Source organism: Arachis ipaensis, chromosome B6, assembly GCF_059453495.1.
Source record: "Arachis ipaensis isolate K30076 ecotype BB chromosome B6, ASM5945349v1, whole genome shotgun sequence".
In the NCBI taxonomy this organism is placed as follows: Eukaryota; Viridiplantae; Streptophyta; class Magnoliopsida; order Fabales; family Fabaceae; genus Arachis; species Arachis ipaensis.
Genome location: NC_142441.1, coordinates 137298656 through 137313033, shown reverse-complemented (window position 1 = coordinate 137313033; position 14378 = coordinate 137298656). Strand labels below are relative to the sequence as shown.

General features: G+C 32.4%; 1 protein-coding gene across 1 annotated transcript; it reads left to right on the top strand.

Annotated features, from left to right (window-relative positions):
* Positions 1-2482: 2482 nt before the first annotated feature.
* LOC107605063 (histone-lysine N-methyltransferase trithorax-like protein) lies at positions 2483-3353 on the top strand. The gene has a single exon (XM_016306805.3). It carries the CDS (start codon positions 2646-2648, stop codon positions 3165-3167), a length of 522 nt encoding a protein of 173 aa, XP_016162291.1. The 5' UTR covers positions 2483-2645; the 3' UTR covers positions 3168-3353.
* Positions 3354-14378: the final 11025 nt, after the last annotated feature.

Sequence of the window (14378 nt, the reverse complement as noted above, 5' to 3'; positions counted from 1 at the left end):
AGATTATGTCAACACGACATTCTCTGTTAATATATACTTACTTAACTGATACACATTTTTCCAATAAACATACGTGAAATTAAAACATTCAGTAAAGTAATTAATAATCTATTTATCAAATTTTAACTTAATAATCTAATTATCAAACTTGGATAGTTAATAACTAAATTAAAAAAAATTAAGAAACGTGTGACCAATAAACTAACTTCAGTGGTAGGAAAACATCTATCCCAACATTTAAACTCTAAATTAATAATTATGTAATATTTATGTAGTTAACAACTTAATTACCAAAAATTGATAACCACATTCCTAGAATTATTAATTACTATCAGTCACCTGTTCCTAACGATACAATTATGTTCTAGTTCTTGGCAACTACCTTAACTATGGCTATACATATATAGGATTACATAAACGTCAAGATAATAAAACTAACCGCAAAATCAGCTATTCCAGTGTAGTGCCATGTTGCGTTCAGCCTGTTTATGTCCCGATCACGTGTATCTACACGCGCCATATGTGTCTTACCCAATAATAGTTTTAAAAAGAGATAGAAGAGAGGAGAAAGTCGAGGAAAAATTCGAAATGAGACACAGATCAAAGCTGTAAACGACATCTATATATAGACGTAACTCAGTCTTAACTCGCTTACATTGTAAACGAGATAAGTTTGCACATGTCTCGTTTACACTGTAAATGAGATATACACGTATCACGCGCACAAATCTTATCTCGTTTACACTAGAGAACATATTTTTGTAATAATTTTTATAATTATTTATTTTCGTAAATATCACAAATAAATCCAAATATGTATGTTGTCTAATTTTATTTTACCGTAACTAACTATCTTTGTTTAATCAAATTAATTTTAACACACTAATGTATATTATCTCTGTTTAATAAAATTAACTAACTCGCTAATATATATTATCCACATACAATAAATTATTATATCAATACAAACAAATATCTAACAAACTAATAGTCCCTTTTACTGAAAAATAAAATAAAATTAAAACTTAATTACTTATACATAATTAAATTAAATAAAATGATTAATAATGTAAAAAAATAGAAGGATTAACCACCAAAAACGCTCTCGAATTATTCAAACGCTGACAGAAATGCACCCGAATTTTATTATAGACAAAAATACCTTTAAATAATTTAAAAATATAACAACAATACCCAACAGTAAATATATATTTTCAAAAAATGCCTTAGAGATTGAATTTTGATAATTTTGATGTGATTTTTTACAAGAATAATTAAAAAAATGAGATATTATTATTCTTAAAATTTGATAATTTTTTTATGAGGATATATTTTTTTGTGATTTTTTAAAAGTATTATTAGTTGTTAACAAAAAAATTACAAAAAAAATATATACACAACGAAAAATCACCAAATTTTAAGGATACTATAATCTCATTTTCATAATTATGCTTGCAAAAAATTGTATCAAAATTCAATCTCTAATATATTTTTTGAGAAATACATATTTAATGTTAGATAATCTTGCAAAAAAACTAACGTTAAATATGTATTTCTCAAAATATACATTAGAGATTGAATTTTGATGCAATTTTTTGCAAGAATAATTAAAAAAATAAGATATTATTATTCTTAAAAGTTTGTGATTTTTTGTTAAATATATATTATTTTGTAATTTTTTAAAAGTATTATTGGTTGTTAACAAAAATAATTATAAAAAATATATACTTAACAAAAGATTATCAATTTTTATGTATAATAATATATTATTTTTATAATCATGCTTGCAAAAAATTGCATCAAAATTTAATCTCTAAGATATTTTTTGAAAATATATATTTACTGTTGGGTATTGTTGTTGTGTTTTTTAATTATTTGAAGGCATTTTTATCGATAGTAAAATTTGAGTGTATTTTTATCAGCATTTAAATAATTCGAAGACGTTTTTGGTGGTTAACCCAAAATAGAATGATTAACATCTTTAATTTTAGATCTTCCAGGCAGTTAGATGATAATGATAGAGCCTTACACTTGCTCTTCGTTCTTTTCTTCGGAAGAAAGAGTTGAGATGAGGGATTTGTAAGAGTGATGGGTTGAGTGTGAGAGAAGGGAGAGAGAGAAGACACAACCACAAGCCACAAGGGCGCTAAGTGTGCATGGTATTGAAATCCAACCATTTGATTTTTGTACCTCACACGGACCGTCCGATTTGTTGAGTCCTAAAATATTCAATTAGTTGCAAGTTGTACACCACATCTTAGTACAATAAGTCCTCTAATAAAACTGAAATACACCAACTTTACACCAATATTAAAATTAAAAGTGACATCTATCCATATATTTAATAATTTCAAAACAATTAGACAGTATACAGTTAAACCTAAAACGGTTCAACATCCAAAGTGATTAAAAGTGCTTCTCCATTCTCTTAATGAGTTGTCAAATCCTCTATTTTTATAAACTTTCTATACTTGGTCTACACGCTCTAACTAGGAGGCACCGTGCTTGCCAAGAATTAATTTCCTCCTTATCTCAAGCACCAATTCAACTAACACTTGTGTACTATATAAATATAAGCACAAACTCTTGCTTTTCCTCATCTCTTCTTTTCCTTGTTTTTCTTAGCCCACAACTCCCATTGAACCATGAAGAGAGAGGGTCGTCAGCACGGTATGGTAAGGACTTATATTATCCTACCATCACCACTAAACCCAAGACCCAAGACCCGGCCCGTTACCCAGTTGGATTCCCCGCCCACTGCTGGGCTTTTCACCAAGGTGTCCTCTAAGCCCACCAACCACTCAAAGTTTACCGGCAAGTGCGGGACTCCACGGTGCACCGGCTGCCACCTCCACCCTGCTTGCAAGTCCAAAGACAAGACTAAGGGCACCCACAAGGACAAAAATTGGCGGGTCACGAACGAACCCGACTTGAATTTTCGCGGGTTGTCCGCAACCCGGATGTTGGACCATCTTTCTAGTTACGGGGATGACTACGTGGAAGATGAGATTCACTATGATGTGAATGATCCGTGCACTTCAGAAGTTGATGGTGATCGGGTGAACAAGGATGATGGTATTTGCGTTTCGGAAATTGTGTTTGACTTTAAGGTGGATCATGTTGAAGAAAAATATGAAGATTGGTATTTGGTGGAATCTTGCGCATAATTGATGATGATCATATTCTTCTTGTATTTGATGCTAAAACAATTGCTTGAAAGAAAAATGTCTATTCAACAATTTCGGTGGCTGCAATAATGTGGAAAGATCCAAATTATTGAACCACGGTTTGTACTTTGTATTTGTGTTTATCAACTTAACAATAATGGATAAGAGATATATATATATAACAAAGTTTGGTGGGTTCTCTTTTTAGTTTTTATTTTGGTTTAATGAATAACAATCTGTGAAACACTTCATAAAAGATTTTTCTTCACCTAGATAAAATAAAAAATATATTTTCAGATTTTTTAAATTATATATATGTCTTCTATTATAATTTATAACAGGATAGTAAATTTTATTCTTTGTTCATGAATTATGCTATTTTACTACAATTTACAAAAAAATCGCACAACTTAATTCTCAAATTCATACAATTTGTAAATAAAACAATTTCAACTAACAAAACAAACAAACACGATCTCTTGTAAACGTTTAGAAACTTGTAATTACGTGAACAGAGAAAGAACATACAAAATAGTAATTTGCAAACTCAAAGATTTTACGCGAATACAAAATCATAAATTCATAATATGCAAAATTAGGAATCGAAAAATAGATGTAACATATAATTTATAAAAAATTAAAGTTAAAAAAATAAATGTCTGCTTTTTTTTTTGTCCTATAGTCATAGACATTTAAATTTTTAAAAATTGAAGAATACTTTTAAATTTCTAACATTCTTAAAAGTTCAACATATGAATCTTTCCGTCCATCCGGATATGTCAAAAGTAACGGAGATGTGTGACTCCTATTCTGTTTAGTCTCCCAAACTCAAAATTGGCTTTAATAACCACTTTCAAGTTTGAAGACAGGACCGAATGGTTATAGCAAAGGTTGCTATTCCCACCAACGTTTTGAACACATCTAAATTTTTAATGAAATTTTGATTGAAAGGCAAAACACCACAAAGGTTGTTGTTAGCAAGATTCAAGTGCCTTAAGCTCTTCATCTGGAAAATAAACTTTGGAATAGTACCATTGAATTGGTTAGTTTGAGCTCAGAGTCAAGTGAACCAAAGAAAGAGTTTGAAGTTAGAGTCAATATTTTCGTAGAAGGCAAGTATTTAAGAGGGAATAGTCCATTTGAGCTGGTTTCTAGAAAAATCTATATGGGTAAGGTTGGTATGAAGATGTCAGAAAGAGAACCAATGAGATTTGCGTTTGAAATGATCAAAGTTTTGAGCTTGCCGATGTGGGCAAGAATAACGTAAAGTCCAGAAGCTCTAATTTGGACATTGATTCTGAAGCTGAAAGAACCAAATACCAGACTTTGGGGAGGCTATTGATGCATGTGAAGGTGCAGAGAGAGAAAGCGAGTTCAGGTGGGAAGTAAATGGAGGTTACGGGGCAATTGAGGAGGTTAAGAGTGATTGGAGTGCGGTGAAGGAGAGTGCAATGGAAGGGTAGAGAAGGATTTTGACTTAATTCTAATTTTACTCACCAATTGAGAATATTTTAATTTTTAACATTTCGACTCTACTAGTAAATTACTAAATAGATGTAGCTGGCAAACAAGTCGAAACCTGTCAAGCAGGTTCGCATAATTCGCTAAAAACGACGAATCAGACTAAAAAATATAAAACTATCATAATTAAAAAGCTCACCTAATTTGTGGATTTTGGCAGGGCGGGGCGGGACGGATTTTTCCGGCAGGCTCGTCATTTTTATTTTATAAATGAAGATGATAATTGAAAATGTTCTAACTTTTAAGTTATAATTTAGATTATGTTCTATGTTTCATTGATTAGAGACTTGAAGATGTTTAATTATATGTTTTGAATGATATTTGTTTTATTTTTTACAATGTTAATTTTATTATTTTGTTTAAAAAAATTTGATTGATGATTATTTTGTTTAAAAAAATTTAGAATTATAAAGACTTTAAGATTTGTAAATTTAAAAGTTATAATTTTTTTATGTCTTTAGAAAGAGTTAGTACTCAAAGTGGTCCCTAAACTTAGTTGAGTCTCAATGTCATCCCTAAATTTAAAATTGCTCCAAAATTGTCCCTAAACTTAACAACGGTCATCCCTGAGATATTTTTCAATGACGGAATGATGACGTGATTGGACGGAGACTACACTGAAAGTCACACTGGACTAGTAAAACGTCGTCATTTTATTTTTCATGCCCAAGGGGTTTTAACATGTTTTGAGAGTAGAAACCCCTCAAAATACCCTAAACAGCGTCGTTTCTGTTCTATTTGGGAACAAAAAATGTAACGGCGACGTTTTACCAGTCTAGCGTGGCTTTCAGCATGGTTTCTATTTAGCCACGTCATCATTTCGTTATCAGAAAGTATCTCAAGGACTACTGTTGTTAAGTTCAGAGATAAATTTGAGGCAATTTTAAGTTCAGGAACGACATTGAGACTTGACTACAAGTTCAGGAACCATTTTAAAAATTAACTCCTTTAAAAATTATAAATTTATTAAATTGTTTGTGAAATTATATATATTGTTTAATATTTAATGATTTATTAATAAAAAAATAAAAAATTAATTAAAAAAAGAAAATGGGCAGATGCGGGCTTTTTGCGAGACGAATTAATCCGTTTGCCACCCCTAAATGTAATATTATATATAACATGATAATTTTCACTAAAATAGAAATGATTTTTATGTAAAAAAATTGTGTTAAGTTATTAATTGATAACTTTGACTTTGTGGCTAAAAATTTTTTCACCAAATAAGAGATTTATGATTTAACACTCACTTACAACATATTTTTATAGAGGTAATAACCAAATCAGTACTTGAAAGATTCAAACGCTGACATTTTTATATCTGATTATTGTTATTGACAAAATGGTACTTGAATGTTTTAAAAATTTGTCAAGCATGTCCTCGTGCTTGCCGAACCATGGCTCTGGCGAGTTAGATGCTTACATGTTCACCGGTTTTTGCTGACAAGAAAAGTTTATTTTAAGTTGGAATTTGTAATTAAAAATATTATTCCAAACCCTAATCCCTCTCCCTCCCTCATCGTAGCCCCCTTTCCCTTTTCCTTTCCATTTCCCTCCCATCGCAGCCCCCTTCCCTCTCCCTCTCTCTCATATCATCTCATCTCATTTATGCAATAAAAAAGAACAACAATCTAATATCTCAAAATTCCATCCTTTCAAAGCAAACTACAAACCAAAATTTTTTATTCTCTCTCTCAGATCAGAGAAGAACAGAACGAGAATCTGAGAAGAAGAAGAAGAAGAAGAAGAAGGAATAATGGATCTAGCACTAGAGGAGCTACAATTCCTGAACATCCCATAAATCTGTTACCTTTTCTTCTTCTTCACCTTCTCTCTCCTCTCCACCGCCGTCTTTACCGTCGCGTCCCTCTACACCAACAAAGCTGTCTCCTTTTCCTCCACCATCTCTGCAATCCCCAAAATCTTCAAGCGTTTGTTCATCACTTACCTCTGGGTCACGCTTGTGGGTATGTTGGTCATTGTGAATTTGGTGGGATTGTTGGTGCAGAACATTTTTTACTGTTTACAAGAGTTACCATCACCAAGGGATTGATAAGAGTGCTGTACATGATCATCTTGGTAAGAAATTTGAGGGGTTTGTAGGTGGATTTTTCTTTTTTTTTCTTTTTTTAATGTAATTGATGGAATAGTGTAATACATTTAGAAAGAAACACAAATAATATCGGTAGATTGTAATTTAAATTGTGATATTGTGTTCTGTTGTACATGCTTCTATCTGTGCCTTTATATGATCTACGATGGGAGGGAGAGGGAAAGGGGCAGCGATGGAAAAAGAAAGGGAAAGGGAAGGGGGCTGCGATGGGGAGAGAAAGGGAAGGGGGGAGTGTGTTGGGGGCTGCCATGGGGATGGAGGGGGAGGGGAGGGGGGCTGCGTTGGGTAGGGGAGGGCTGCGATGGGAAGGGAGATGGAGGGAGAGTCTGTGTTGGGGAAGGAGGGCTTAGGGTTTGGGGGTGATTTGCCATGTCACCAAAATACAGTGGCCATGTCAGCATTGTATTTGCCGGAAATTTGCTCCGGTGAGTTCGAGGATACGCTTGTCAAATTTTTAAAACATTTAGGTACCATTTTGTCAATAACAATAGTCAGATACCAAAATGTCAGCGTTTAAATCTTTCGGGCACTGATTTAGTCATTACCTCTTTATATATATATATAAGGTGTGAATTGGTCGAATAGAATTAGGACTCAACTTGTACTTTACTTGGCCTACACAAACCTTTCTCCGTACTTAATTCTACTTATTGCGAATCGAATTAACAACGTTATCCGAGCGGGTGGAATTGATTTGCCACCCATACTGCATGCTACTCTGCTAATTTAACATCAAACTTGATGTGGTCGTTTGAGTTTGAAACACTAATTTATCCCTTTTTTTATCATTCCGTTCGTGCATGCATTCGTAACCGAGTCATGTTTGCAAAAATAAAAGTCACGTCACACATTTTTATTATATTTGATAGATTCTTATAAACAAAAAAATATTGAACTTTTGAATACGTTAAAAATTTTAAAATATTTTTTAATTTTTAAAAATTTAAGAGTAAATTTAGTTTGTATATTTTTTTTATTTTTATTTTTAGTACTTTTTGTTTTTATTTTTTATTTTTATATAAAATTAAAAGATTAAAAAACATTAAAAAAAATACAAACTAAATGGACTCTAAATATTCAAGAGACAAAAGGTCATAAATTTATTTCTCTTTTTCTCAATTAATAAGGGTGTGTTTGGGGTTTATGTTGGAGAAGGGAGAAGTTTGTTTTGAGTGTCTTGAATGTTTCATTTTTGTTTGGTAACTTTTTTGAACTTTAAACGGAGAAGTGCTTTCTACCGACTCCATCCCCCATTTTCTTCTATAAAAAGGATACAAGAAACTATATAACTTTCACAGTAGTTCTTTGTGTTCTTCATTCCAAATTTTTTTTATCAAAATTTTTCAGATTTGTTTCAATTACTGCCAAGGTAAATGTTTTAATTTTTTTATTATTTTTAATACTCTCTTTCATATTTTAATTTTTATGTTTTTTATTGTATTTTTTTTATTTATATGATAAATATTTTTTATATTATCTTTTTAGTGTTTTGATATTATATTTTTAGAGTTTATTCTACTTCCTAGTTCATATGAATTTTTTTTATCATTTACTATACTATTTTTTTATATATATATTTTTTATGAAGTCTTTTTTATTTTTATTTGATTTTGTTCATATAATTTTTTATTTATTTTTATTGTATTTTTTATTCATATGATAAATGTTATTGATATAAATTCTTATTTTGATTAATTTTATGATATTTTTATTATTTTTTGTTTATATAAATTTTGTTCTATCTTTTATTATACTATATTTATGTTATGTATAAAAATTTTTATTGTTTTATTTAGTTTTTTTATTCATATGAATTTTATTTACTTTCTATTGTAATTTTTTGTTCATATGATATATGTGGTTGATTTTATAAAATTTGTATTGTTTCTTATTTGTATGCTTATTTTTTTTCTATTCTTTACTGTACTTTATTTTTATTTTGCATAAAATTTTTTATTTTTTATTTAGCTTTGTAAAATTTATAGTTGTAATTATTATATACTATGTTTGTTATCAAAATTTTGTATAATATGAATTATGATCCCATAAAAAAAGTCAAAATAAATAAAAAAAATCATTATAAGTAACAAAAGAATTATAAATAATGAAAATTTATAGTCCAAAATGATACTAAATTAAAGAATATTAATAATACTAAAAAAATTATAGAACATTTTTTTTGTTTGACATTATCATATTTAAAAAATTATAATGTATTTTTAATTTAATATTTATTAGTATTTTTATGTGTTAAAATATATTTTGTCCATTTTTATATGTTATTTTAATTTAGTAAATAAATATTAATTTTATTATAAAATTAATTAATAAAATCTATTTAAATATCTAAAGTAAAATAATAGGATAATATAAAAAATTATTTAAATTGATGTCTCTTTTAGTAATTTTTTATCTAAAAATAATTTTGAGTAGTATAATTCAAACAACATATATTTTACTATAATTTATTTTGATATAAAGATTGCCAAACATAAATCACGTTAACACAAACTTACTATTCATCAAAATCAAATTTACAAAATCAATTTTGTGCAAACTGTAATCCAAACACACACTAAATCACAAAATCATAATTAACATATGGAGTAAATAGTCAAATTGATCTCTAAATGATTACCTGATCTCCAAATTGATCCCCGAAAGATTAAATTAATCATAATTATCCTCAAAAGATTTAAAAATGGTCATGTTAGTCCTTCCGTCTTTCCTCCATTCATTCCGTCAGTAACGTTAAATCTTGCTTATGTGGCCGTTAGTGTGGCATATCAGCATGATAGGTTGGTGCAAAATGGCTGATGACAAGATATATTTAGAGATTTATGTCAAATTAGTCCTAGAGAAAATAAACCCTAATCCCTTCTTCTTGTCGTTAAATACCATTGTTGTTGCAGCAACAAATTGATTCTGCAGAGGCCAAAATTGTTGTTGTACTGCATCATGGGTAGCGTAAGTGGGGGTCACAGTCGGCCACTATCGCAATCACATGGAAGCAATGGTTCGAGCTCTTCACTGCGATTACGGAGGAAGAACATGGACCAAGTGTGCTTTTGTGGGTTGAAGACAATGATCAAGAAATTTGGGACAATAGAGAATCCAGATAGATTGTTCAATACTTGTCCAAGATATCGGGTGAGTTATGAATATAGTCTTCTTCAACCTCTTAGTTATGTATTTGGGATTTCGAGATTTTTGTAACCTAATATTTTGCAGAAGGGTAGCCACTGCAATTACTTTAGGTGGGTTAAGGATGATGAGTATGAAGAATTAGATGGTGCAAAGGGAGATGTTAAAACTGATGCAGAAATAGAGAGTGATGTTGTTGTCTTGAAGCATAACCTATCATGGAAAATGATGAGTTTAGAAGCTAAAGTTAGAGCACTTAGGATGCAACTGTATTTTAGATTAATAGTTGTGATTGTGGTGGTTATGATTATGTTTATGTTCTTTAGTGTCAAGTGAAGCAAGTATTGTCAAATTGTGGATGTTGTGAACCTCCTTAGTTTTCTCTTATTGTAAACTCACAAACTTCTGGGTAAACCTTTTGATATGCCATGTTCATCCTAATTTAGTAACACAAAAGCTTCTACATGCACTATTTTTCTTGATCATAACATAATTTCAGCAAATCACAAGAAACAGAATTAAAATGTAGTGAAATAGGATTAGCATAACATAACCAATGGTCTACCAATTATCATTGTTTCAAATTCAAATAACAACAGTGTTTTAAGATGATAATAACATAAACGTAGTGTAGATAGTCAAAAGGGTAAGATCAAAAAGCCTAACATCAGTTTGCACTAAGGCTATTCTTACCTAAAGGGCTATACAAAAAACAGGGCTATCTAATATACCACAACTATCACATTGTTTACAAATGGCAAGTTTTGGCCCTGACAAAATAGCAAATACTAACTGTCCTATATATCATGTCTTCAAGTCTTCAAGTCATTCTTTGTCTTTTTTTCTAGGAAGTTTGAACCCCGGAGTTGGAACAAATATCATGAAGCTAGCAAGCTTCTTAGCTGTTGCAGAACTACTACCCTTGATGGTTTCAACAGATACAGCAACTGGTCCCGGAGCAACAGGCTTTGGAGAGGTATTTTTCTTTGCCCTGGCCTTGATGACATGGATTTTTGGAGGCTTTTCTCTAACTTTAGCCTGCAGCAAACAATATTCATCATTGAATTAAACAAAACATATTCATAATCAACTACAAAGAGTGATATTCAACAGCTGCAAGTGACTAATATTTAATTTGAAACTTAATACAAGATAACCTAAGAATCATGGGTTGAGGTATGTGATTGTTGTGTCAGTCAGTAGAAGCTGAGCATCTTGATTAACAGGAATTTCAGTCTGTTCATTTGGAGCAGCTGGTGGGACTGCAGAGAGTGTCTGAATAGGCTGAGTGTCAGCTACATCGTCTGCTTCCGGATCAGGAGCACCTTCTGGTAGTGGTGGCACAACTGCAAGCTACAATTGCATTAGCCTTGCCTTCTCTTGAGCATCGTCTTGCTTTTTCTTACTGCAAGTTCTCTTATTGTGGCCCACCTCTTCACAATACATACACCTAATTGGATTATACTTTCTTTTCATCTTTGTCCTTGTGCCAGTGGGTCCTTTAGCCTTATTTTTTCTTCTTTTAGTTATTGGTCTTCCTGGTTTAGGTTTTATTAGTGGTGGAACAAGTGCAGGAGAACCAGTTTTCTCCCATAGTTATTGTCCCTTGACGAAATTCACATTTTATTGATAGGTTCTTCTGTACGTCTCCATTGTCAACCATTCATGGCAATATTCCTCAGGCCTCTTATCATTTTTTTTCTTGAATGGCCGAGATTGCATGCATACAAGGCATTCCTATCAAAATACAAGAAGCTAAGTATCAAATAAGGCATCTATCTACAAATTGTAATGAGTTAGGAGTTGAACCTGTCAATTGCCAAAATCTGCAGGAGCAAGTACAGTCACCCAAGTCTACCACCATATTATTTGGCCATCCTTGAACTTCATACAAGACCTCTTTGTCATCACCGGACCAGTGAGGAGCTCAGTTTCTGGATAACTTGATCAGAGACTCAAGCCTACTTTGTTGAACCGGAGTAAGAAATCCTTGATAATTCATGAGTTTTAGTCTGTTGTCAGTCATGCTTTTCATAACTATTCTTCGCACCTCCTCTTCCAGGCTCAGAATAGGATTTTCTCTATCATGCTTGGTCTTTGCATTGAAGGATTCACAAGCGTTGTGGCATATATTGTCTACCTTTGGCCCTTCACTAAAATGGGCTTTCGTCCAGGCTTTCTTCGGCCACTTAACTAGATAATCCCAAGCTTGTTGATTAATCCTCTTGACTTTATTCATATTCCTTTTGAACTCAACTGGAGTTCTTGATCTTGCACACTCCCAGACAAAGTCTTTCAGCTCGATGTTGTCTGTAAAATCTGATTAATTAATGAATAATTAACTCATAAATTAAAATTTATTATAGAAAATTAGAATATAAAATTTTAAGGTTTAATGTAATAAAGAAAATTAAAATGAAAATTTTGACACTAATTTTAAAGAATTTGGCCCAAAATTAGACCAAACAGGCCGAACCGGACGAATCGGGCCTGTAATGGGCCCAAGACCCAACCCACTCACCAACAATTAAGTAAGCTTCAGCCATTCCTTCCCCAAGAACATAAGAACACGCTGAAATTGCATGAAGAGAAGGTAAGAACGTTCAAACCCTCACTCATAATTCAATCCTCCATAACTTTTGATTCGAAGCTCCGATCGCTGCACTGTTTGCGGCTACGCGACCAGCGCGTCGAGCTCTACAAATCCCAGTCATTAATTAGGTATGGAATCCACTTCTCATTTTCAGTTTCCTTCTTCCCAATTTCGAAACTCAATGGAAAAGCATGTTGAATTCTGTATGATTTTGGTGTTTAGGTTCAAATTAGCTTGTGTTTTGTTGGGTTTGACTCACTTGAGCTGTGGGTAAGGTAAGCACCCTAACCCTCTTGTGAAATTGTTGAGATTTTGAGTTTAGAGATTAATTATAGTGATATATATAGATTGAATGTGGTGGGTAAGAAAATCAATTGGAGGTCAAAACTTGTGATATTGAAGCTTAATTGAGGAACCTGAAGCTTGGGGTCAATTTTGAGGGCTATGGTTGATAGCTTGTGTTGCAGGGAACACTTGAGGTGTTCCGTGTTTATCGGAGAATTGGCCAAGGTATGGTTTCGATTTCTCGTATCTAAAATATAATATATTGTGAAAACTTAGGCTAGTGACCCTAAGATAGGGAATGCATTGTGATGTTGTGTTGGTTGAGAATGATTATTATGTATGTGGTTAGTGATTTATGGAGGTTGAAATGGAAGCTCGTATGTGTAATGTGTGTAATTTGATATAAGTATGATAGTTTGATGATGATTGATAAGTTGGTAATAGGAATATGTGTATATGATGATATGTTGATGGTTGTTGCTATGATTGTGAAGTTTATTCATGGAGTTATTGTGAAAGTAAGGTGAGGTGGGTAATGAAAGAGTGTGGTTTTGTGTTAATGTTTTATGGTATGTTGTAGTGCTGATTGTATATGTAGAATGTTGAGATTTGAGTTATTTTTAATGAAAATGGAGGTTGATGGTTTTTGTGTAAAATTAATTTTTGGCTGAACTTCGTCGAGCCATAACTGGGCCTCCGGATCCCCCAAATTATTTCGAACTTGTTTCAAATGAAAATTGGGTCCGTGAAATTTACGCCATTTGAAGAACGGATGAAAAATGTTTTAAAATGAAAAAGTTATATGCGTCGAAAGTTTGGAGTGCAAAGCTGAAATTTCTGCAGCATTCAACATTTTTGCTGTTATGCATAACTTGCGTACGCGACCACTGCACGAGGCGCGACCAACCTATTCGGGTTGGGCATCTCGCGTACGCGAGCAGGGTGCTTACGTACGCGAGCATGAAAAATTTCACGCCCACGCGTACACGTGATCCCTGTTTTCAATAAATGGGATTTTTGTATTTTAAACATGATTTTAAACCTCTAAAACCTTATTTTCACTCTATTAACCCTAGATCTTAATAGTAGGCCTAGTAATGAGATGAAACTAGGGAAGAGGAGGTATCTTGGGAGTGAAGTAAGGTTGGAAAGTGATGATTTATATATATAAAATGTGAATTAATGAAGTATATGTGATGCCATAGCAATGATGAATGGTTGTGAAATGATTATGCATGACTGTAAATGAATGTGATAATTGAGACTTCGTTTATGATGAGAATATATCAATTTCTCTCTGTTGTAAGGTGTGTCGGGCACTATATCCCATGAGTGTGACGGGCACTATATCCTAAAAGCGTGGCATGTCGGGCGCTATATCCCAAGAGTGTGGGAGCACCTTATCCTGGGAAGTGTGTCGGGCACTATATCCCGTGAGTGTGACGGGCATTATATCCCGAGAGCGTGGCGGGCGCTATATCCCAAGAGTGTGGGAGCACTTTGTCCTAGGAAATGCGACGGGTACTATATCCCATGAGTGTGACGGGCACTATAT

Excerpts from the sequence above, each read along its gene's own strand:
- LOC107605063 (XM_016306805.3), top strand. The coding sequence starts at position 2,646 with ATGAAGAGAGAGGGTCGTCAGCACGGTATGGTAAGGACTTATATTATC.